General features: G+C 34.8%; 1 protein-coding gene across 2 annotated transcripts in view; it reads right to left on the reverse strand.

Moving 5' to 3' along the window:
- Nucleotides 1-871: 871 nt before the first annotated feature.
- The window catches only part of ARL6IP6 (ARF like GTPase 6 interacting protein 6), a 29907-nt gene continuing 7898 nt past the window's right edge, over nucleotides 872-22880 (reverse strand). For both annotated transcript variants that reach the window (XM_081142886.1, XM_081142887.1), the window contains exon 4: nucleotides 872-2275. In XM_081142886.1, coding sequence (XP_080999012.1) covers nucleotides 2182-2275 — 94 coding nt within the window. In that variant the 3' untranslated portion in view covers nucleotides 872-2181. The remainder of the gene's footprint in view (nucleotides 2276-22880) is intronic.

Raw genomic sequence — 22880 nt, forward strand, 5'->3', positions numbered from 1 at the left:
ACTCATCTTGACTCCTTTTATTGAAAGTGACAAAACCCAATATTAACGGCAGAGGCCAAAGGAGAATTTACTGGCTCATGTTACCAGATTTAAAGAATGGCAGGGTCCCCACTGGGCTTAGGGACTACAAGAATGCCATTAGTAGTATACATGTGGGCCTTATTCCTTCCCACTGAGGTGGCTGAGCCCTGGCTGCCAGCATTACCTTCCCAGCTTAATCGTACCTTAAATTCAAGCTGAAAAACCTGGGAAAAGACTGGCCTGATTTGAGTAACATCTCCATTCACTATGGCCAGGAGAGATGAGAAACTAGGATTGGCCCAGCTTTGGTTAGGTACTTATCTTAGTCATTCACTCTGCCGTCGAAGTAGGATGGCTTATATTTGGAACCTATGTTAAACTGGAGACAGAAATTTCTCAAGAAAGAAGAGTACTAGTCCAGAAGAAATAGGGTTCCAGAAAAAATATCTTATAGATTATCTATATGTATCTATCTTATAGGTATCTACATACAGAGAGTCTACTGTAGTATTTTTCTTAGTCATAAGACAAAGAATCTGGAGAAGCTACCCAAATGAAGGGGGGTTAGAAGGGGTGGTGATTTTGTTACTTGTACATTCCTTTGCAATAGTTAGAGCCAAGGTGGGGAAGGGTGGGGAGAGGAAGACAGGGAGGGAAAATAGATTCACTGCAATATCCACTCTGGAGGGAATCCTTAAGCCATGGGACTTGTATATATGATGCATGTATGTATGTCTATATGTACATACACAAATACACTCATATTAATCGAAACACTTCAGATCATTTAAATTAGAGCATCATTTGTCATTTCCAACTAAAGGTTTCTTAGTAAAAAGTTAAGACTTTTAGAACCATCATTAAATCATTTATTCAGTAACACTCAGCAGATAACAGAAACAGACTGTACACATTAATTTCCCATTTAGCCTGACTAACCAGTTTCAGTCTACAATGCTTTCCTAAAATGTAAGATTTCTATGGAGAGGGAAAACAGCATTTTAAATAGTCCATCTTTTTAAAATTGAAATGACTTTCTAAATAGATATTTAGAAAGGAAATGAGGAAAATTAAGGCTTAATTAGTATAAAAAAAACAAAACAACTAACACCACAATTACAGAAGAACATTTAAATAGGAAAATTACAAAACTATATATAAAAAAATTATACATATATACATACTGTATCAAAATACCTTTTCTATTTTGGTATGTAAATTTTTGAGATTAAAAACCAACTAGTTCAAGCATTTCTAAATATAAAAATGTAAGGTTAGTATTTATTAAAAACAAAATAAACCAGTTCTATTGAAGTAACCACATATACACCAGGATAAAAGTTTGGAATTGTGGAAACAGAAATAGTGAATAGCTTCAAATTTCTTAGTATTTTAATGGCTTATAAGTTACCTTTTTTCAGACTTTTTTTGTTAAAAATAAGTTTGCTTAATTTTAAACTAAGGTCAATATGCTTTTTTTGCTTAAAGACAAAATACACATTAAAAATGTTGGTATTAGGTTTGCACCAGCTAAAGAATAACATTTACATTTGTCTTGATGTAACAATTTTAAAACATATAAATTCAATATGTAGTATTAAATATGTAAAAAAAAAAACCCCACAAGAAACTATGCACCATTAAAAAATATAAATGCACCTTCTATTGATTACAGTATATGAATATCAAAAACTAAATATTCTGACTGAAAAGTAGCTTCTATAAAATGTCAAAGTAGTGGGCATTTTTGTTTTCCTGATATAATGAATAATTAAGATATATTTTTATCTCAATTAAACAGTAATATCAGTATTTCTTAGGGAAAATGTAGTATATACATGGAAAGGTATATACTGTATTCAAGTTTTCCAGTTTGTTCCATTAAAATGCTTTCTACAGCTTAGAAAAATAACACAGACAAAAGACATGAGGTAAACATCTTACAATTTTAAGATATTACTTGAAACTTAATACTCAGCCCAATACCTAGGTTCTAGAACAATGCTTAAGAAGGTCCTCCGTAATGATGATACGACAGGCATCTGAATCACATAATAAACAGCAGGTTTCTTGGTCTTCTGAGTATGAGATGATGCTCTTCCATGGTATTACAAAGCAATAGTGACTAAGTTTTGCCCAGAATATTGCTTCAGTGTAGGTTTACATGAGGCACCATGCAACAGTAAGAGCAGCTACAATGCCGTTCAAAATTGCCATACTATAGCCCATGTGGAAAGAATGTCCAGTAAGTTTCCTGAGGGAAGAAAAAGTGAAAAAAGGAAAATGTAATTTGGTATAATAGAAACACCATGAGTTTTTATTAAAAATGCTCACAAACTGGAAATGTGTTACACATTAATTCCCAAGTTAAAAAAGAATATTAGACATCTGCAAGATTACTGATAGATCTTAAATTTTCTGTTAAAATCTGTCCTGGTAATCAAATATTTCAATTTCATTACTTAGAGCAAAATGCTCAGTTTGATACCTGTACTTCTTTACTGTACTTCATAGTTACTGCATGCACCATAACCTAATTCTAAGGCCTAAGTTCTTAGATTATAAGCATTTCTTTTATTAATTAGCATTGTGTTTCCCTGCTCTCTTGTTGTCACTTAGAATTTAAAATACATATTATTTCATTTGTCCTGTCTGTACCATTTTTAGGTTATGTGAAGGGACTCTATTTCTTTGAGCACTAAAAACATCATTTGTCCATGTGTGAGTCATAGATCAGATTATGTCTTTTATAGACATTTCAGTTCTCAACCTAATAAGTTATCTAATTGAAGTGGCCTTCAGCGAGTTCCCAAGTATCATCAAAGACACATCTCGTTTTTTTACTATGAGTGCCGACTATCTTATGTGCACAGATTTTTCCTGACATTTGTTCCCTCTATCTTGCAGAAATTTTCCTTACTTTACTACATTTTCTTTCTTAACATCCTCCCACTAACTGCGCTGCAATTATTCTCTTTGCTTATCCTAATTAGGATCAGACATGCTATGAAGAAAAGGTAGTGTCCAACTGGCGTCAGAGGCAGAAGAGAATCTTCTCACTGGAGCAATTCAAATCGATGACACAGGGAGGTGCAAGAGCCGAAAGGCATTAGTAAGAAGGGCTCTGGACTGAAACTGTCATTATGTTCATGTCCTCTCCTCCTTTCCTAAGGATAAGTCAAAGCCAGAGAGGTACTCAGATCTGAATTAACCCTTTAAGAGCACCTCACTATAATGATTCCAGCATCTGTGGCAGAGTGTAAATATACTCTTCGAAGGGCAACCTCTTTGCTTTCACCTGAGACTACAAAAGACCCTGATGCTTTCTGATGGCTCCCAGTTCTGGTCCATAGGAATTAGTATTTACCCTCTCCACTCAACCTTACTCACCACCTAGGGACTAGCTGAATGTGTTTCTCATCTGCCATTAAGGGTTAATCTACCTAGGGTACTACCTACTATATGGCAAAGAAGATTAAATGCTTTGCCCTTTTAAAAAAAAAAAATTCTCAAACATATGTTGATTAATGAACAGAAACTTAATCATAAAATTGAACTATCAGCATTATCATTCATTGTAAAAAACAACAACACACTAATGACCTGAGAACATTTAAATTCATACTAACAAAATAAAGTTAATCATGGAACAGAATTTCAGGAGTTAATTGTTCTCTTTTACTAGTTTGTGACCCTGTACCCCATAAAAATAGGAAAACCTTTAAAGTACAGTATACTAAACTTTAGGGAATTATAATAAGTACAATGTTACTATAATTGAATTTCACTGAGATGTACATGCTCAATTGCTCAGTGACCCTTACAAAACATGTAAAGCAAGGAATTTTAATGGCCATGAAGTAATGCTCCAGATTAGTGGCTCATAGTTTCTACCATCTCAGATGCACCATATTCCTTCCCACTGGGAGGACAGTGGTTGTCACACATATGCTGCTTAGGCAAGGGACTTAAAAACTTTAAGGAATCGCTTGCTTTAAAGTTCCTTTCTAAAACAGCAGGACTGTCCTCTCTGGGGGAAGATATAGACAATTCCTGGCATGTTTGCTCTCCTATGACCCTTATTTGTGATCACTGAAGTCCTGTTAAAAAAATGAAGTTATCTTGGTTCCCTTTGTCAAAACCCTGCATTTGTCTCTAGTAGAGGTGATGTTTTGAACTGAAAAATGACGACGAAGCATGGTGCCTATTTTACTCAATCTCTTCCTATATTGTATCAGCATGAAAAGGTTATCAGGCTGAGAACTGAAGTTCCGTTAAAAAACGGAGGACTGTTTTCTGTGAACAACTTGGTCGAGAACCGAATTGTTCAACATGGGAGACATTCGAACTGAGGTTTGACTGTATATGCATTGTACTTTTAAAATTAAAGTATACACAGTGAAGTACAAATGTCTACCATGTATACAGACCAATGAATCTTTCTAATGACACACCCTCATGTACTTACTTACTATCCAGATCAATTATAGAACATTTTCAGCACTGCAGAAACTTTATTCGTTTCCCTGTCAATATCCACCCTCCCTCCTCCAAATCCTGAGATAACCACTATACTGTCAGCTACCATGATGACTGGTTTCACCTACTCTTCAAACTCCATCAACAAGGCATCATACAGTATGTATTCTTCTGTCTGGATTCTTTCACTCAGTCCTGTCTGTGAGATTCATCCATGTTTTATGTAGCAGGGATGTGTTCTTTTGTATTGCAGCTTAGTACTCCATTGTATAAAAATACCAAAACTTATCTATCCATCCTAATATTTGGCATTTTGGTTTCTTCCATTTAGGGGCTCCTATAAATAAAGATACTATGAACATGACACTATGAACATACCTTTGGTGGGTGGTAGGCATCTGCCCTCATTCCTCCTTGGTATATTCTAGGAGTGGAAATGCTACATTGTAAGGTAGATGTAGATTCTGCTTTATAGCAAGCATTAAATATCTCCCCCAAATATTTACACTTCCATTAGCAATGCATTAGTTTCAGTTGCTCCACACAGCCCCCAACATTTCATATTATCAGTCTTTTTAATTTTAGTGGGTGTGTAGAGTACGGTTTTAATGGGTGTTGTTGTGGTTTTAATATTTATTTTTCTGATGACTAATGCACTTATTATTGCCCAGATATCTTCTTTTTTGAAATTCTTGTCCCCCTTTTGCTCATTTTTCTATTGGTTTATAGAGATCTTTACATATTCTATATACAAATCCTTTGTCAGAAATGTTTCAAGAATATTTTCTGTTTATGACTTGTCCTTTCACTCTCTTAATAAGATCTTTTGATAAGCATAAGTTCTTAATATAAAGTCCAATTTATTAATTTTTTAATGGTTAGTACTTTTTTGTGGACTTTATAATAAATCTTAGACTACTATGAGGTTACAAAGATATTCTGTTATTTAAAGAAACTTTACTGTTCTTTCTTTGAATGTGGGCGTAAAATTCATTTCCAATTATTTTTTGTATATGGTATTAGGCAGAGGCCAAGGCTCATTTTATTCCTTATGGATATCCAATTGTTTTGGTGCAATTTATTGAAAGGACTGTCCTTTCCCCTTACTGAACGGCTGTGATACTTTTGCCCTGAAGTCATATAACCGTATGTGTGGGCCTGTTTTTGAACTTTCTATTCTATTCTTTTGGTCTACTGAATCTATCCCTGATCAAAATTAACTTTTCTATGTAACACTAGCCAATTAAAAAAATTTTATGCTGAGAGATACCTCAAAATATCAAAGAAAACCTACAAAATCTTAGAAATACAACTAACAATAATGTGTAAGACTCACATGAAAATAACCAAAAACTTTACTAAGAAGATCTAAATAAACAGAAAGACATCCTGTGTTTATGGAACTGAAAATAAATTGCTAAGATGGTAGTACTCCCTAAATCTACAGGTTCAATGCAGTTCCTCAAAATTCCCACTGTGTTTTCTATTTGCAGATATGGACAAGTTGATCCTAAAATTCCTATGGAAATGCAAGGGACTCTAAACAGCTAAAACAATCTTAAAAAAGAACAAAGTTGGAGGACTCACACTTCCCAATTTCAAAGCTTAATACAAAGCTACAATAATCAAATGGTATGGTACTAGCAGAAGGATAGACATATAGACCAATGGAACAGAACTGAGAGTCCAGAAATAAACCTACATATCTACATTCAATTAAGTTTTGACAAGGGTAATAAGACCACTTAATAGGGAAAGAACAGTCTTTTCAACAAATAACTCTGGGACAACTGAATGCAAAAAATGTGAATTTGGTCCTCTACCTCATACAATGTGCAAAATTTAACTCAAAATGGACCAGACCTAAATGTAAGAACACTATGAAGTTCTTAGAAGCATGGGTGTAAATTTTCATGACCATAAATTAAGCAATGGTTTCTCAGATCTAACACCAAAAGCATAAGCAACTACAAAAAAAATTAATTGAATTTCCTTAAGTTAAAACTTTTGTGTTTCAAAGGCCATTATCAACAAAGTAAAAAGACAACCCACAGAATGGAAGAAAATATTTGCAAATCACATTTCTGATAGGGGTCTACTATCTAGGATATAAATTAACTCAACTCAAAAGTAAGACAATCCAATTTTAAGAGGGGCAAAGGATTTGAATAGAAAATTCTGCAAAAAAGATATACAAATGGACAATAAGCACATGAAAAGCATGCTCAATTAGAGCATGCTTTAGTAGTAACTAGAGAAATGCAAATAAAAATCACAATGAGATAGCACTTCAACCCACTAAGACAGTTATAATACAAAAAAAGAAAAAGAAGGAAAAAAAATATTGGTGAGGATGTGAGGAAATCAGAATTCTCATACATTGCTGGTGGGAATATAAATTGGCGCAACTACTGTAAAAAAGTTTGGCAGATCCTCAAAAATTTAAGCAGAGTTACCAAATGATTCAACAATTCCATTCCAGTAATATACCCAAGGGAACCGAAAACATGTTTACACAAAAATCTGTACCTAAATGTTCATAGCAGCATTATTCATAGTAGCCAAAAAGTGAAAACAAGCCAAATGTCCATCAACTGATGACTAGATAACAATATGTGGTATGGTATATCCATACAATGAAATATAATTCAGTCACATAAAAATAAAAGTACTGATAAATGGTACAACATGAATGAACTTTGAAAACAGTGGGCTAACTGAAAGAAGCCAGACATAAAATACCACATTTGGGGGATTTGTATGATTTCATTTATATGAAATACCCAGAACAGGAAAACCCATAGAAATAAAAAGTAGATGAGGGTTTCATAGAACTGAATATTGTTCAATAAGAATAAAATATATTGGAAAAAATATGGTTGTAAAGAAAGCCTCATAATAATAAACTACTTCCATATCCTAAACAACTAGTTATAAAAAGGGTACTATTTTGTTCCAGTTGTAAAAAGTTTCTTTCCAATAATAAAGAATCCTATAATGAAGTACTTACGTGGTTCCTGTTAGTAGTTAAGAGTTTATGCTTTGCAGTTAAGAGACAAGTCTGAGTGCTAGCTTTGCCACTTATAAGGGGTATGAAGCTAGAAAACTTGTTTGACCTCTCTGGGCCTCAATTTTCCAAGATGGAAATAAAAATAGAATCTACCTTTAAAAAGCTCTGATGAGGATCAGGTGGCTGGCACATAGCAAATGATCAATGAATGTTAGCCACTATATAGTATAGGAAAGAGAGAAAAGTTTAGCTATGGATTTTTAAAAATTGTTTCAACCTTCTACTTCAATTCTCTCTTCTAAGCAAACGCCTAAACCTAGACCCACTCCAAATCCAAAACAAAGAAACAATAACATTATACAAAGAGACCCAGGAGGTGGACGAAAGATATGAAGAATTATAGGTTTGTGTATGTATGTGCCTGTTTCTGCTTGATACTATTCTCTTCATAATCACTTCTCCCTTTATCATTCACTTGAGAACTTAATGACTTTCACTATTTATATCCAAGTTTTGTAGTCTGGAAATGTAATTTCTAGCAATATATTTAACAGTAACTTATAAAATGAATATATTATAAGAGAATTATATCTTAATTCTTTTTACTTTTCAGGAATGGGAATCTGGCAATTTACCTATACTCTTATTTTGAAACCACAATTAAAACATTTAATATGCCACTGCCCACAATTTCAAGTAAATTGCCTTTTCTTATTTAAGAGAGAGACCGCCAGATTCAAGTAGGTCTCTTCATATTTCATGTTATTTGTTTTTACTCTAGCCTTGGTTGACTCTGAACTGAATCTCTACTACATACTGGACTCCACTCTTGAAATCTTTATTCCTATATATTATTAATGCCTATATTATCTTTCCCTTACATGTATTCCTCCATTTCACACATACTCTTATAACAGAATTCTTGCAATTTAAAATAGTAAACTTCACTGCTAACTGTTTGTGCTCTAAGCAAAAAGCTCTCTATACTTTCCATAAGAAGTTATATTAAGGTCCTGCATTAAGAACCAACTGGCTACTTGTTTGTCCTGACTTGTCTCAGTAGGAGACAGGATAAGCTAGTTGATACTAATCTATTCCCCCTTCACACATCTGAGCTGACGTTTATTTCCCATCCTATCAGTAGCCAAGAAATTTCCAATTCCTAAAGAATTTTAAGCTATACGAGCTTTGGTTGGAGTAACTATCAGTTCTTCATCTGGAATCAAAAGTTCTTAACCTCAAACCCAAAATTTGAAAGAAAAACTAAGAACTATCATACTTTACTTTCGAAAAACTAAGAACTATCATACTTTACTTTCAAAGCATGTCCTTTTACCTTTCTTTCAGAAATACAAAATGAAACAACTTCTTTGTATTCTTTTGTCCTAGCAATTACTTATTAGAAATTGCTGGCCGATGAAGCTGTGTGCATTCTAATGAATTTTATCAGTGCTGTTAAGGAATAAGGGCTAGAGTTTCAGAGAAAGCTTTCCTCTCTGAGAAAATTCTACGTTTCTTATTAGGGAAAGAATAACATACATTACATTCACCCCTTACTTTACACTCTAAGTTCTTTATTTTCTTAATTCTCTTTACATTCTTCTATTCCACCAAAATTGAATGAATTCTCTCAGGGATTACATATGGGAGCTAGAGAAATGAGCAAGAATCAGTGTTGCCCTTAAGGGTAAGCCTAGTGACAGTGTGCTAAGTGTTAGTTCTGCAGACAGCATTACTGGGACATAAAGGAGCTGTGTGGCTTATAGAGGGGAGAGATTTTAATAAAGAGTTACTATATAAGCTACAGCTGTTTAGAATTCTAAACAAATAACAGTATGTGCAGAAGCAAGGAACATGGAACAGTTGATATGGTTAGAGTGAAGGATCTGAGAAACTCTTTCCACTGGGGTTTAATCATGGCTCTACTATTTACAGGACTACTTTAACCTACCTGAAAAGTCTAATTATCTTTAATATGAGGATAATTATTCCTCTTTTTAGTGTTCCTGTGAAAATGAAATGAGATATTAAGTACTTGTTGCAGTGCCTTGCATTTATTAAGCACACACTCAATAACATAATAAATGTCGGCCATTATTTTTTTGGCCTTGACTGGTTGGAGTTACTGAGAGAGAAGGAAGAACTGAAGGTGATGCCAGGTTTCTCCTACTTGAGTTATTGGCTGGATGAAATCTCGTTCACTATGTAGGGAACCCAAGAGGAGAAACAGGTTAATAGGAAGTGGGAAACAAGGAAGTCAGTTTTTTGTTGTTTTTTTAAAAATATATCTTTATTGATTTCAGAGAGAGGAAAGGAGAAGGAGAGAGAGAGAGATAGAAACATCAATGATGAGAGAGTGACTGATTGGCTGCCTCCTGCACGCCCCCAACTGGAGATCAAGCCCGCAACCTGGGCATGTGCCCTGACCGGGAATCAAGCCCCATCACCTGGATCCTAGGTGGACGCTCAACCGCTGAGCCATGCCCGGCCGGGCAGGAAGTCAGTTTTAGATATGCTAAAATGGAAATACTTGTGGGAGACTGAAGTAAAAATTCCCAGCAAGTAACAGGAACTACAAATGAAAACCAAAGGTAAGTTTGAAGGAGAGAGGCTCAAGATAGGCTAGGAAGTCATCAATCAAGTAGTAGCTGAAGAAAAGATTCCACAAGTGAGAAGTTAGTGATCAGAAAGCTAGAAAGGAAAATAGGAGGGGGTGGTGTCATAGAAATTGAGGAAAAAAAATAGCATTTGAAAAGTAATGATAAATAATGATAAACCATTTCAAATATTGGAATGAAAAATGAACAATAAATTCTGTAATTAAGAGGTCCAGTGTTGATAGCAAGGCACCTGTGGTAGCAACTGCAGTCGCCATGGAGACAGGGATTAACTCTTCTCTAGTCTCCTAAAATACTAGTTTTCTGGTGTGGAGAGAGGGATGAGTGGGCATGAAGATTTTTTTTCTAACATAGGAGAAATCTGAATATGTAAAAAATAGCCTAACAAGAAGATTGGAGACTGGATTAAAGGGAAAGGTTTAAGATATACGAAAAAAAGGGAATTGCAGGGGTGGGGGGAGGTAGAATCTAGAGCACAGGAGGTAAAACAGTTTAAGCAAGTGGTAGAAGATGTCATCCTCTGTGTTAAGAGAAATGGGTGGAATGATGATGTAAAGTAAGCTTGTAATCATGACAAGGAGTAGGATGAAGCAGGAAGCTCCCTCATAATGACCCTTCAGTCAAAGTGGAAGTGAGGTCCATTGAAAACAAGGACAGCCACAGGGAAAAAATGGGAAAGAGATGGAGATGGATGGATGGATGGATGAACAGTGCTAGCTAAGATTCTAGTTCACACTACGAAGGTTGTGACCTCTAGTTATTCAGACCTTAGTTTGAATGATTTGCCTCTGCCTTGTTATCCTCTTTATATGGAACACCACAGGCCTTAGCCTATTTTTGAGTGAATTTGTAGTCTTCTGCGATTTTAATATTTCACTAGCTTTGCTTCAGCAGGCTCTCTCCCTTACTTGACCTTTCTTTTACCTCTATAACTTTGCAATTTTATAGGGAGGCACTTCATACTTCTTTCTTAATGCACGGTAAAAGGAAGCTAGTTTTTGTTATAGTTTATAACAACTGTGACGAAAACTTGATGTATTTGTTTTGATTTTCCTATTTATAAATTTCTATTAAAATTCTTTTCCTTGTCACTAACTTATGTCTCCTACTCTATTTCTTAATCCTGAAAAACATTACCCAGACTTGGCAAGGAAGTCACTTAGACTCACAATCTAAAAAAAGTGAGTGAAATAAATACAATGGGGTTTTATAACTATCTTATTTATTTTGTTATAATTTTAAATACTAGAGCTATGAGCTTTCCTGGTTGTTCAAATACAGCTTTTAAGCCGACCTTTCGTTACTACTTTATCATCATTTATCCATTGAAACTCAGTAAAATTTAATAAGTTCATCAAATAGGTGTAATTATTTTTCAATATAAAAATGTGACTTTTCGAAATATATGTCATATCCTTAAGGCTATAAAACTAACCAATTAGGATGAAGGTATCTGAACAGACAAGCTCACCCCATCAATATGTGTTTGTATTTTTGATTGAAAATTAGAAGTAACTATAAGCAATATCTCATTTCAGTGTGGTCTACTAAAGCAGGGGTTAGCCAACTACGATATATGCCTGTCCTGCTATCTGCTTCTTTTTACTGGAACATAGATAACCTCACTCATTCCTTACGTATTGCCTATCACTGCTATGATGCTACAATGGCAGAGTAGAGCTGTCACAGAGACCATATGGCCCACAAAGCTAAAAACACTTACTACTTAGCCCCTTAGAGGAGCTTGCTGACTTTTGTCCTAAGCCTTCCTATTCAAAGCGTCGTCCACAAATCAGTAACATAGAGGCACCACCTGCGAATTTCTTAGAAATTCAGAATCTCAGATCCCACCACACTCCAGACATATTGAATTGGAATATCTTTCTAGATCTTCTGTTCATTCTAAAAGCCTTAAATACAGTCATGCGTGGCTTTAATGATAGGAACACGTTCTGAGAAACACATCATTAGGTAATTTCATCATTGTGTGAACATCATAGAGTGCACTTACACCGACAAAGACAGTACAGCCTCCTACTCCTAGGCTACAAGCCTGTACAGCATATTCCTGTACTGAATACCATAGGCAACTGTAACACAATAGTGTTTGTGTCTAAATATATTTAAACACAGAAAAGGTACAGTAAAAACACATAAACTACTCACATTGTCGTTTATTATCAAGTATTATAAATAATTGTATGTGTTATACTTTTATATGACTAAAAACACAGGTTTGTTTACACCAGCACCACCACAAACCCATGAGTAACACATTGCGCTACAACATTATGACAGCTGTGACGTCACAATAGAAATTTGTCAGCTCTATTATAATCTTATGGGATTATACAGGTATACCTTGTTTTATTGAGATTCACAGATGCTGAGATTTTTAAAAACTGAAGGCTAGATCCTCTACCAACAAAAAGATCGACTTGTTTTATTATAATAACTTGCTTTATTGTGAGTATATTGGTCTGGAACCAAGCCCATGATATCTATGAGGTATGGCTGTATGTGGTCCGCTGTTGACCAAAACATCGTTATGCAGTGCGTGAATTAGCAAAAATATTTCTAAGTAGATCATCACTTTAGAAGCCCATCCTAATGACTTCCTACAGGAAAGCTACAAAGTTACTATAGTTTTAAACAAACAAAAAAGGTGAACAAATGCTTATAAAACTTGTTTGTTTCACTGTATCATGATGTTCCTAAATAGATTTTATGACTTCTTCAGGAGCACGTATTAATTCTATGATCTTAAAAAAATCAATAAGAAATTTTAAATCACAGTCACTGGCCTAGCTAATAAATTTTGAAAAATAGAAAATGCTATTAAAATATAAAGTTATTAGAAATGACTGTGTACTGACTAAAGTTTCAAGATAAATCTAAAATATAGATGATCTAGATAAACATTTATTTGTAGGTGCAGAAAAAGTATAAATGTATCTACTTAATGTTGAACTGTAATGTATCATTCTTAAACATACATAGGAGCTGATGGTGGACATTTTGAGCATTTGTTCAATTGTCCCAGTAATTTGTCTAATGATCTGTATTATGAATAAATATCAGTTAAAATATCCACCATTTTAATGGAGCAAGCTGATTGATCAATCTATACAATAGTATGCTGTGTTATAATGGAATTCAAAATTTCAACTTTAAGGGTTTCCTCCTTTTTAAAAATGAGTCTATTTCCCTTAGTATTATATTTCATTTGCTAGTTGTACATTCTGCCAATTTCTTTGATCTTATTTCCTCTTCTGCAACATATGATCACTTTAATCCCTTCTGGATCTCAATTCTTCAATTTATGCCTCCATCTGTATACTAAAGTCCTTTATCTAAAATGTTACCAACTAGAAATTTTAATTGAGTCACAATAATTAACATAATGACCTACGGGCACTGATAGACCTAAACATAAGCAAAGGACTTTAGTTTTTTTCTGTTTTTTGTTTTTTTTTAATATGTCTTTATTGATTTTAGAGAGAGGAAAGGAGAGAGAGAGAGAGAGAGAGAGAAACATCAATGATGAGAGTCACTGATCGGCTGTCTCCTCCATGCCCTCTACTGGGGACTGGGCCCACAACCTGGGCATGTGCCCTGACTGCGATCTCCTGGATCATAGGTCATGCTCAGCCGCTGAGCCATGCCAGCCGGGCAGCAAAAGCCTTTAAAATGGAACTGCATACATGTACATTTTAAATATATATCTCTTATCATACTACAATTCCCTGAAAATCAGTCAGAGAGAAATGAAGGTATACCCAATTGGCTAAAACTTCACATTAACCTACTGTCTACTTTACCTATACACAGCAGTCCACTTGGTTGTAAATGGAAGAACTGTCAAACATGTTAACTTTATTCACCAGTGTACTGAGGTAGAAAAATGCCTGAGGACATCTATCTGTGCTGGACACTACCTTGATTAGACAAAGTCCTTGTTTACCAGAAGGTTAAAGCAAATAGTACACAGGTGCAGAAAAATGGGGTTCCCAAGCCTTTAAATTTCATGAGTCAGTTTAAAAAAAACTTAAAAAACAAAAACAAAAAACTGACACTGTTTTGTTGCCAAACTTTTATTTTGCAACTACTATCAACATTATTTCAAAAAGAGAGAGCATCTTAATATCAAAAGAATAGAAAGGGGGGAAAAGGAATGGAAAGGATAAGATCTCAAGATAATTAACAGTTAACCCAAGAAAAGATAACTGGCACAACACGGTGGTAGGCAATGGTCAGGTAGTCTAGCTTGAAAAATGTCAATTAAGAAAAGAAAAGAAAGGAAAACTCTGGGACCATGTCTGCTTTATCATCTGATATATCTGCTGCTTTAACTAGTAAACTTATACTTATTGCTTATGAGGGTAGATAGCATTGCTTTTACTCCACTTTAGAGAGGAGGAAATTAAGGCTCAGAAAGATGCTAACTGACTTGCTCAAAAGTTCTTCTGCTGGTGGTATGTGGAGGAGGCTAGATTTGGAAGCCAACTTCTTCTGACTTATAAGCCCTTTATAATATACCAGGCTGCCTATTATAATTTACAAAGATTGTTGAACATACAGAAAGGGTTCCAAGTACAAAACTGGCAAGTGCTCTCTCTCTCTCTCTCTCAGGTAGTTTTTTATAGTTGCTCTTCTGTGTATGGACACCTGTGCCTTTTCAGTAACCCATATATAACACTTATAGTAAATTAGCATAAGCAAAAACCACAGCAAACAGGTGCAAAGCAAATACTCACTAGCTATATTACTTTATGAAAATAACAAGGAAACCAAGAGTAGTTAATATGATTTTCTTACAGTATTTCGTTACATCTATTTAAGTCTCCATTCAGAACAGTAATGGATGCATTTTATAAGACATGCATATATTTTAACCCTTCACTTCAAGAAGCTGCAGTGCAGTAACTAATACTGACAACATTGCAACTGATGGCTCCAGTCCCTAGATAATAAAACTTTATGACACTCAAATATCAAGGCCAAGTTCTTGATCTATCTCTTTGTCAGCTTTTCTCTCCTACTGCAATTAGCCATCTGACATCTGTTTCATCAGACCATGGCAATAAAGAATTTGATTTGACAAAGATGCAGCTCTCCAAAATCTGTGTGCAAGAGTAGTAGAGTCCATTTATTGTGCTCAATGTTAAACCCAGTGTGCCTAGAAAAGAAATTTGTAATTTAAATACTAATACCCACTTTTATTGACCTACAAGACTTATATTACTACCTAAGAACCCACAAATCCTTTTCTATTATATTACTATTTTATCTGTATTAGATCTTCTTGTTCCCCAAGAATTAAAGTCTCCAATGCCCTTTAATAGCAAAAAAATAAACCTAATGTTGAATAGAAAACAAATATCGTAATACAGCAATGCCAAATCCCAAATTTTCCAGAAAATTCACATTAAATATTCTACTCATTGTCTGCTTCCTTCCTACAATACACAAATGTAATGGAAATTTACACACACAAATGTAATGGAAATTTAAATATTTCAGCATCTCATTACATCCAGAACACTTTATAAAGGAAACAAGACACACAAGAGAATATCAGAACATGTGAAAACAGTTTACCAATTAAAACAAAAACCAACCATTCCTTTTTCTTTCTCATTTCTAATTTACTTTGCAAGTTTCAAATAGCATTGTAAGGCAATACAATTTTTTAAATAAGGCTGTGTAGAAATTAATTTAGTTTGAGGGCATGGGATTTTTGAAATTGAGTATTTTGATATTTGTCAAATACTATTTGTGGTTGGAAGAAGAGGTAGAAAGGCATTTAACTCAGAGTGATCCAGACTAAAAAGACCAAAAGCATCACGAAGGTAACAGATAGCCCCTGATTTGTATATGAACTAAGAAAAACTGTAGATTGCCAATCAAATTCTATATATTCTATTTTAAGCAGGCTTTAGTGAAAAAAAGATGCTATTCTTTATCTTACCACATTCCTAGAAATCACATCATATCAATAACTGTAAAGTTTCCCTGCATTTTGACCATGAACCCCACAATGAGTAAGTCATAAATACAACCAATAATACATTTAAAAGCAGATACCAAACTTCAAACTTCTCTAACAATACAAAATAGTGAATTTATGCTCTCAGTTCTATAAAATAGACATTCAACTACGCCTTCCAATCTGCGTTATTCTAGGAAATACACAGATTAACTATTGGAGAGCCATCTGAAGTACAAATACTAACTCTGACTTAAAACTAAGAGTCAAGCTACAATAAAAATATAATATTTTTGCTTGATTTCTGGTAATTCAAAATGGCTACTTGATAAGATGATTTTGAGGGCTTAGGTCGCTCTTAAAAGCTGTTGAAACTTAAAATAATGTCAATTTTTTTCTTTTAATAAATATTCCTATAGCAAACATATATTCAAAGTCATTAAAATGAACACAGAATTGTGTTCAAAGCTGAGGTAATTCTTTTTAAAGTAATCCATCCTATCCTCAAAAGGCTCATCTTTAGTTGTAAGATTCAGATAATAAGTCTCTTAGGACAAAAGTCAACAGAAGATTTATGAAGAAATGAGACATTCTTCAAAATCTACAACACTGTGACTGCAAGACATGCTATTTCTACAATATTTCTCAACAGGGAAAAAATTATTTAAAATCAGCTTCTTAACAAGTGATTCAATAACCCAGGTTTTGGGTTCAGATATCCAATATTCCAGAAATCTTACTTTTATATAATCTTTGACCAGCATAAAGTTAAAATTTGTAATTTTGAACAGCACTCAATTTTCATAATACAGTTAATGCTAATCCTTAATAACTTTAAATACAAGCATTAATTTGTTTCCTCCTTGGAAATAAGGCTGTATGGCTGTTTCCAGCACAAAATAATAGTCCTATTCCTACAAAGTTAACTTCTTGGCTTGAAAGTTATAGGCATATATGCTGTTAAATTTGAACTTTGATCTAAATAATGAGAATTGTTTCATACCAGGAATTAAGACTTTTATAACTCACTATAGATCACAATGAAGCAACACTTTTAATTTCTTTAAAAATGTTGGCCCTCGACCTCTGTTTGACTCTAAAAGTACTATAAGGTACACAAATTTAATGACTTAATTCAATTTTTCATATTATTGTTACTAAATATTTTGACTCTTAATTACAATACTAATGAGCTTTCTACAGTGCTTTTTGCTAGACCCATCAATTACATTATCATTTTTCTACTAACTTTAGACTATAAGTTAACATTTCTACCCTAGGTGGGACCTATTATAATTGATTGATTTTTTGTTTTTTGTTAGTAAGCTGAAAAACTATAAACCTGCAGCTAAATCACTGTACCACTAGGTGGGGCTTGTGCACGAGCAATGTGAAATGTGGAGAACAGCCTAGTGGTGAAGGCCGGACAACAGGAGAAAACAATGAAGGAGAGAACAAAGACAGCAAGATGTTAAAGCCAGATTTTGATAGGATTTGGCAAAATTGCACAGGCAAAACTACCACGTAGCAAAATCTCACAGTGAGTGCCTTTGTCAATAAAACAATGCTGTTTCAGTTAGTGAAATTCCTCCAGCTGATTCATTTCATAAATCAGAGGAAATGGGTTAGCTAGTAGGTACTTGTTAGGAAAAACGAAGCGTCAAGGGCACATCTATCCATACCTAACTTTCTCCCCAATCAGGACTTAAATAAAAGTTCTGGTACTACTACCAGCCTGGCCCCAAAAGAACTCCAACCTCTAGGCTCTCTATGAATGCAGTATCTTTGCATGGGTAGGGCACATACTGAGATGCATTAACTCCTAGAAACTGTAATTAAAGCATATCATCACAATGTGAAATACTGATTACATATACACTGTTATATTTGCCTGCGTGTAAATCACTGACAAAACCCAATGAATGAGAAAACTACCGAGAAGTGAAGTGAAGATGCTGATTAAGTAGTGTAGAAGAACAGGGTAATGAATTATAAAATAGTGAGAAGTGAGGAATACCCATATAAATACTCCAAGGAAAATAAAGTGACTGCCTCTGACTCTTCTTTAATACTGCAACAGATTTTTAGAAACTAAGAAAATAAGTTAAAAGTATAAATGATCCAAATATACAAAGAAAATGATTGCTTCCTAATAAAGAATTTTGTATGTGTGACAATGCTATATACCTTTTAACTCAGCAAAGTTTGCAAAATAATTCAACATAACCAACTTTCTTAAAAATATGCCTTTTGAAATCAATTAAGTGCCTGTCTAAAACTACACCTTGCAAAGTCCTTTAACTATCTTGTATTTCCAAAAGGTCTTGTGCTTATGTAAAAGTGTAAGTTTCTAAGCTATATCCTGTTATGGATTGACCATGTTTGTTCCCCCCACCCCCTAACTCATGTCAACACATTACCTCTCAATGTAATAGTAGTAGGAGGAGAGGTCTTTGGGAGGAAATTAGGATTAGATGAGTTATAAGAGTGGAGCCCTCATGAATGGAAGTAGTGCCCTTATAGGAGTCATAACAGAGCTTAGCTTGCTTCCTCTCTGCTCTCTGCCTGTGAGGATACAAGAAGGAGGCCATCTGCAATCTCGAAGATGGTCCTCATTGGAACCTTACCATGCCAACACCCTCATCCTGGACTTTTGGTCTCCAGAACTGAGAAATAAATTTCTGTTGCTTATAAGCCATCTAGTTTATGGTATTTGTTATAGCAGCCTGAACTAAGATAATATCTAATAAATATAGAAGAGGAAATATAAAAATTTTTAAATAAATACAAAAAAGGGTTGTATTTCTAATCTCAACTCTGCTAATGAATTATTGATCCAAATTGCTAATTCATTCAATGTGTCATCTACTATTTTCTAAATATCAATAAAGATTCTTTATTTTCTTCCCTTGAGGAGTTTATGTTTCTAAGGAAAAACAACAAATTGACAAACATAGTAAACAGTCTTCTCAATTTTTTTCCACTTCTAATTAGTTTAAAAAAAAGAGAAAATCCCATGTGTTTAAATCTACAAAGGAAAGTAAGATTGCTTTTAAAACAAACCAATTAGATAGGATTGTTTCACTCTCTTCATGTTTGATATTCATGAAACTAGAAATAGGGAATATTTTTAAATAATCCTAATCTTCATTTATGATTTTCTAATTATCTTGCCTTTCTTTAGTTTCTAATTAGTTAAGCAGATCCCTATTTAATAAATTATCTTAGAATCTAGCTACCATTTATATTGTTTCCCTTAAAAAATAAGTTGATATATATGATTGGTCTTTAACGTGAATTCAGAACATTAAAAATTCAAAAGAAATACATATATTGTGATTCCCAATTTCAGGGTTTTTTTAGCCATTATATATGGCTTCAATGTGTTTATTAAAATTTGTCAGCAGACTCAACAGAAACATTTCATGCCCGCAAAACAAAACAAAACAAAACAAAATTATGTCAAAGGTGTCACTGTCATCATTTTGGGGATTAAAAACTAGGAGAATAAGTGATGATGGCTTTCTTCCAGAGATGTGAGGTTGTATGGCTCATTGTTCCCTCAAGTTAGGCTCTTTATGTGGTTTGTTAAGTAGTATGCCACTTAATCAATAGGTCTCAGCTGTAATGTTTAAACATTTTCTCTCAATTTCTTTTTACCAATAAGGGTAGAAGGTCAAACTCTGGTCATTTACCTAGGTACTGTTTTGTGCTGAGTACACTGTGTAGGACACAGAATTAAAAAAGGAGCAGTTAATCTGAGTGTAGCAGAAAAATACATGAAAATGGAACATTGTGTAGAGGGTGAGCACTTGAACAGCAGCTGGGGACCTGGATTCTAGTTGGTTCTGTCACTAACAAGCCATGTTATCCTGAGCAAATCCCTTTCCTTGTCTGTAAAAGAAGTGAGCTGCAGTCCTGAATTTCTCTGCATTGTTATCTCCTCCACAAAAACATAAGATCTACCAAAGCAGCTGTCTGCCTTGTCTGCCTAGGACTGAGTCTGAAAATGGTCCTGGTACCTTGCTGATACTGAAAAATCTATGGTCATTAAAAAGGCTTTTTTTCGTGTATAGAGTCTTAGCTATTTTTCAAAGATCTTTCACACAAAAGGTGCTCAACTCTCGTTGGTCTCAAATATCACTTTTGGTTCTCAGGGGAGGGGCACCTAACTTGTTAATATAGAAATGCAGGCATGGAGAAGCCTTCTGGAGTGGGAAAAAGAGTTGTCTATACATTGGAAAACCCGGTCCACCACTAACTACTGTGTAGTTTTGGGCAAGCCATTCCATTTCTCCTTATCTGCAAATTCAGAGGGCTGAACTGGACCCTTAGAACCCTTCTGGCAGCACAGCTCTGACTCTGGTCATGTTCTACCTGTTACATATTAACAAATGGGTATTAAGGACAGATGAATCCCTGGGGAAGGATGTGGGACTGCAGAGGCATTGGTTCATTAGAAACATTAAGACAGGGAGACTATCTTTTTATGTGCACCACCTAAAATCCTTTATGAGCATCAACTAGACTGGCTCTTCCTTTGCTGTTACCGGTTCATTAAAGGTCACTGACCTCAGCCACATCTGTTGTTACACTCACTGTCCTGGGATGCACACACCGTGAGAGAAAGCCCACCAGCTTGCAAGTCCATGAAATGTTTGTGTTATTTAAAATGCCCAATTGTGGGGGTCCTGAGGATTCTGCTATGACTTTTATCACAAATGCTGGGTCACTCTGTTATATTAGCATGACCCTAATTTCTTCAGACCAAAGTATTTCAGTCCCATTAGTAAGAGGGGTCAATTTGTTCAGCATTGCTAAGGAAGGGAATCTCTCAGTTATAGGAATGAAGAGACAGACACATAGGTAGGGTGGCCAGCAAGACTGTAGTTATGCTTGAAAAGGCAGTCTTCTGAAGAAGGGTCCAAATGGATGGAAAGGACCAGGAAGCAGAGAAGGAAGGATAAGCCAATATTTTATTGGCAGTGTGACTCTATGGGCTTCCCAGTGTATCATCAGGACTACATTAGGATGGTCTTCTGGGTTTTCATTACTCGTGCTTCCGGTAGACTTTATAATTCTGCATCTTGCTGAGGGCCTAGTTTAGCCCGTGGGATGTAATACTCTTGTGTGGGATCAACAGTTTGCATCAGAATATATTGTTGATGGCAGTGGTGATGGGCCCAATTTCAATTTTTAAAATATGCAAAGAATGGAAAGACATACATAAAAATGTTGACAGGTACTTTCTCTGATTATGGGTTTTTCCATTATTTTTCTTTTTGTTTTTGAATTTTCAACAAAAAACTTGTATTAGTTTTATATAATCAGGAAAAATACTTAAATACTAACATCATTGTTTATTTTAGGTAATAAAGAATATATCACCTGTTACAAAAATATTTTTATAAAAGTGTGAGATTGCAAATTAATCAAATATATCTGATTTTTTAGAAAATAAAGCTTTAAGATTTCAACTTTCTCAAAAGATAGAGTTGTTTCCCTGTACAAGCACTCACTCTACTGGTGATCTAGAGAATATACTTACTCTGGCATTTCTGAAGTAATTGTATTATTTTCCACAAGCACTAGAGGGCAGGGTTTTCACCATGAAAGTCAATTTCGCCAATCATCACTACATTATATGCCTTTTTTTGGTCTGTGGTTTCCATTAATATGTGATGAACTATCACTATGTTTATTATATGCCTTTTTTGGACTGTACTTCTATTAACATAACTTAAAATTATAGGTTGACTCTCATGAAAATAGCTTATTTATCATATATAAAATTACTTTACCCAGGAATACAATTATACACAATGCACATATTTCAAAAATGTACTTTTAGGGCTGTATTAAGAAATATGTAATCTAGGTTTCTGATCTGACACTATCTCATATTAAAATTGAATGACTAATAAACACATTGAAAATTGAGGTCGATCACTACTGGTTCTAGTTTATGAAAACTGCAAATATAATTTTAAAGAAATTAGTTAAATACCCTCAGAATTACAGATCTTAAGAGAACACTGAAATGCTTTTCTCTGACTCCAAATGGTGACAGAAGAGAAGCTGAGAGGGAAAATGACATTCCAGGAAGTGAGAGCAGCAAGAGTAAATCATGGTATCTAAAAAGTAAGTAGCTTATTTGGAGTTGCCAAGGTAATTTTATAATGTGACTACAATATAGGGTGTGTTGGAGAAATAACTGAAGTTGGAAAAGTAGAGAAGGGTCAGTGGGGAAGAAATGTGCTATACCTGGGATTTGGACTTTATTTTGAAAGCAATGGGAAAGCCACTGAGGACTTTAAACAAGGAAGAGCTGTGACTAAGATGTGTTTTTAGTAAGGTAACAATATACAGGATGAATTTGAAGAGTAGGGGAGACTAAGGAGTCAAGTATACTGGCCAAGGCCTTAAACAGGATAAAAACACTGGGGGTATAAAGTATTTCAAAAACATCTGAAAAGACACGAATGACTGGACTTACTGAGAGGGTAAATGCAGTGAATAAAGGTCTCACCCCTTGGTCAGTGGGTGGATACTGCTATCTTAAAGACAGATTTGGAGTTGTGTGTGTGTTTTTAATCCTCACCCAAGGATATTTTTTCCATTGCTTTTCGGGGGGGGGGGGGGGGAAGGGAGAGGGAGGGAGGGAGGGAGGAACATCCATGTGAGAGAGAGACATGGTTAGGTTGCCTGACCAGGGCAAGGGATCGAGCCTGCAACCCAGGTACATGCCCTTGACCAGAATCGA

This window comes from Miniopterus schreibersii (assembly GCF_964146895.1).
Source record: "Miniopterus schreibersii genome assembly, chromosome: 7".
Taxonomy (NCBI): Eukaryota; Metazoa; Chordata; class Mammalia; order Chiroptera; family Miniopteridae; genus Miniopterus; species Miniopterus schreibersii.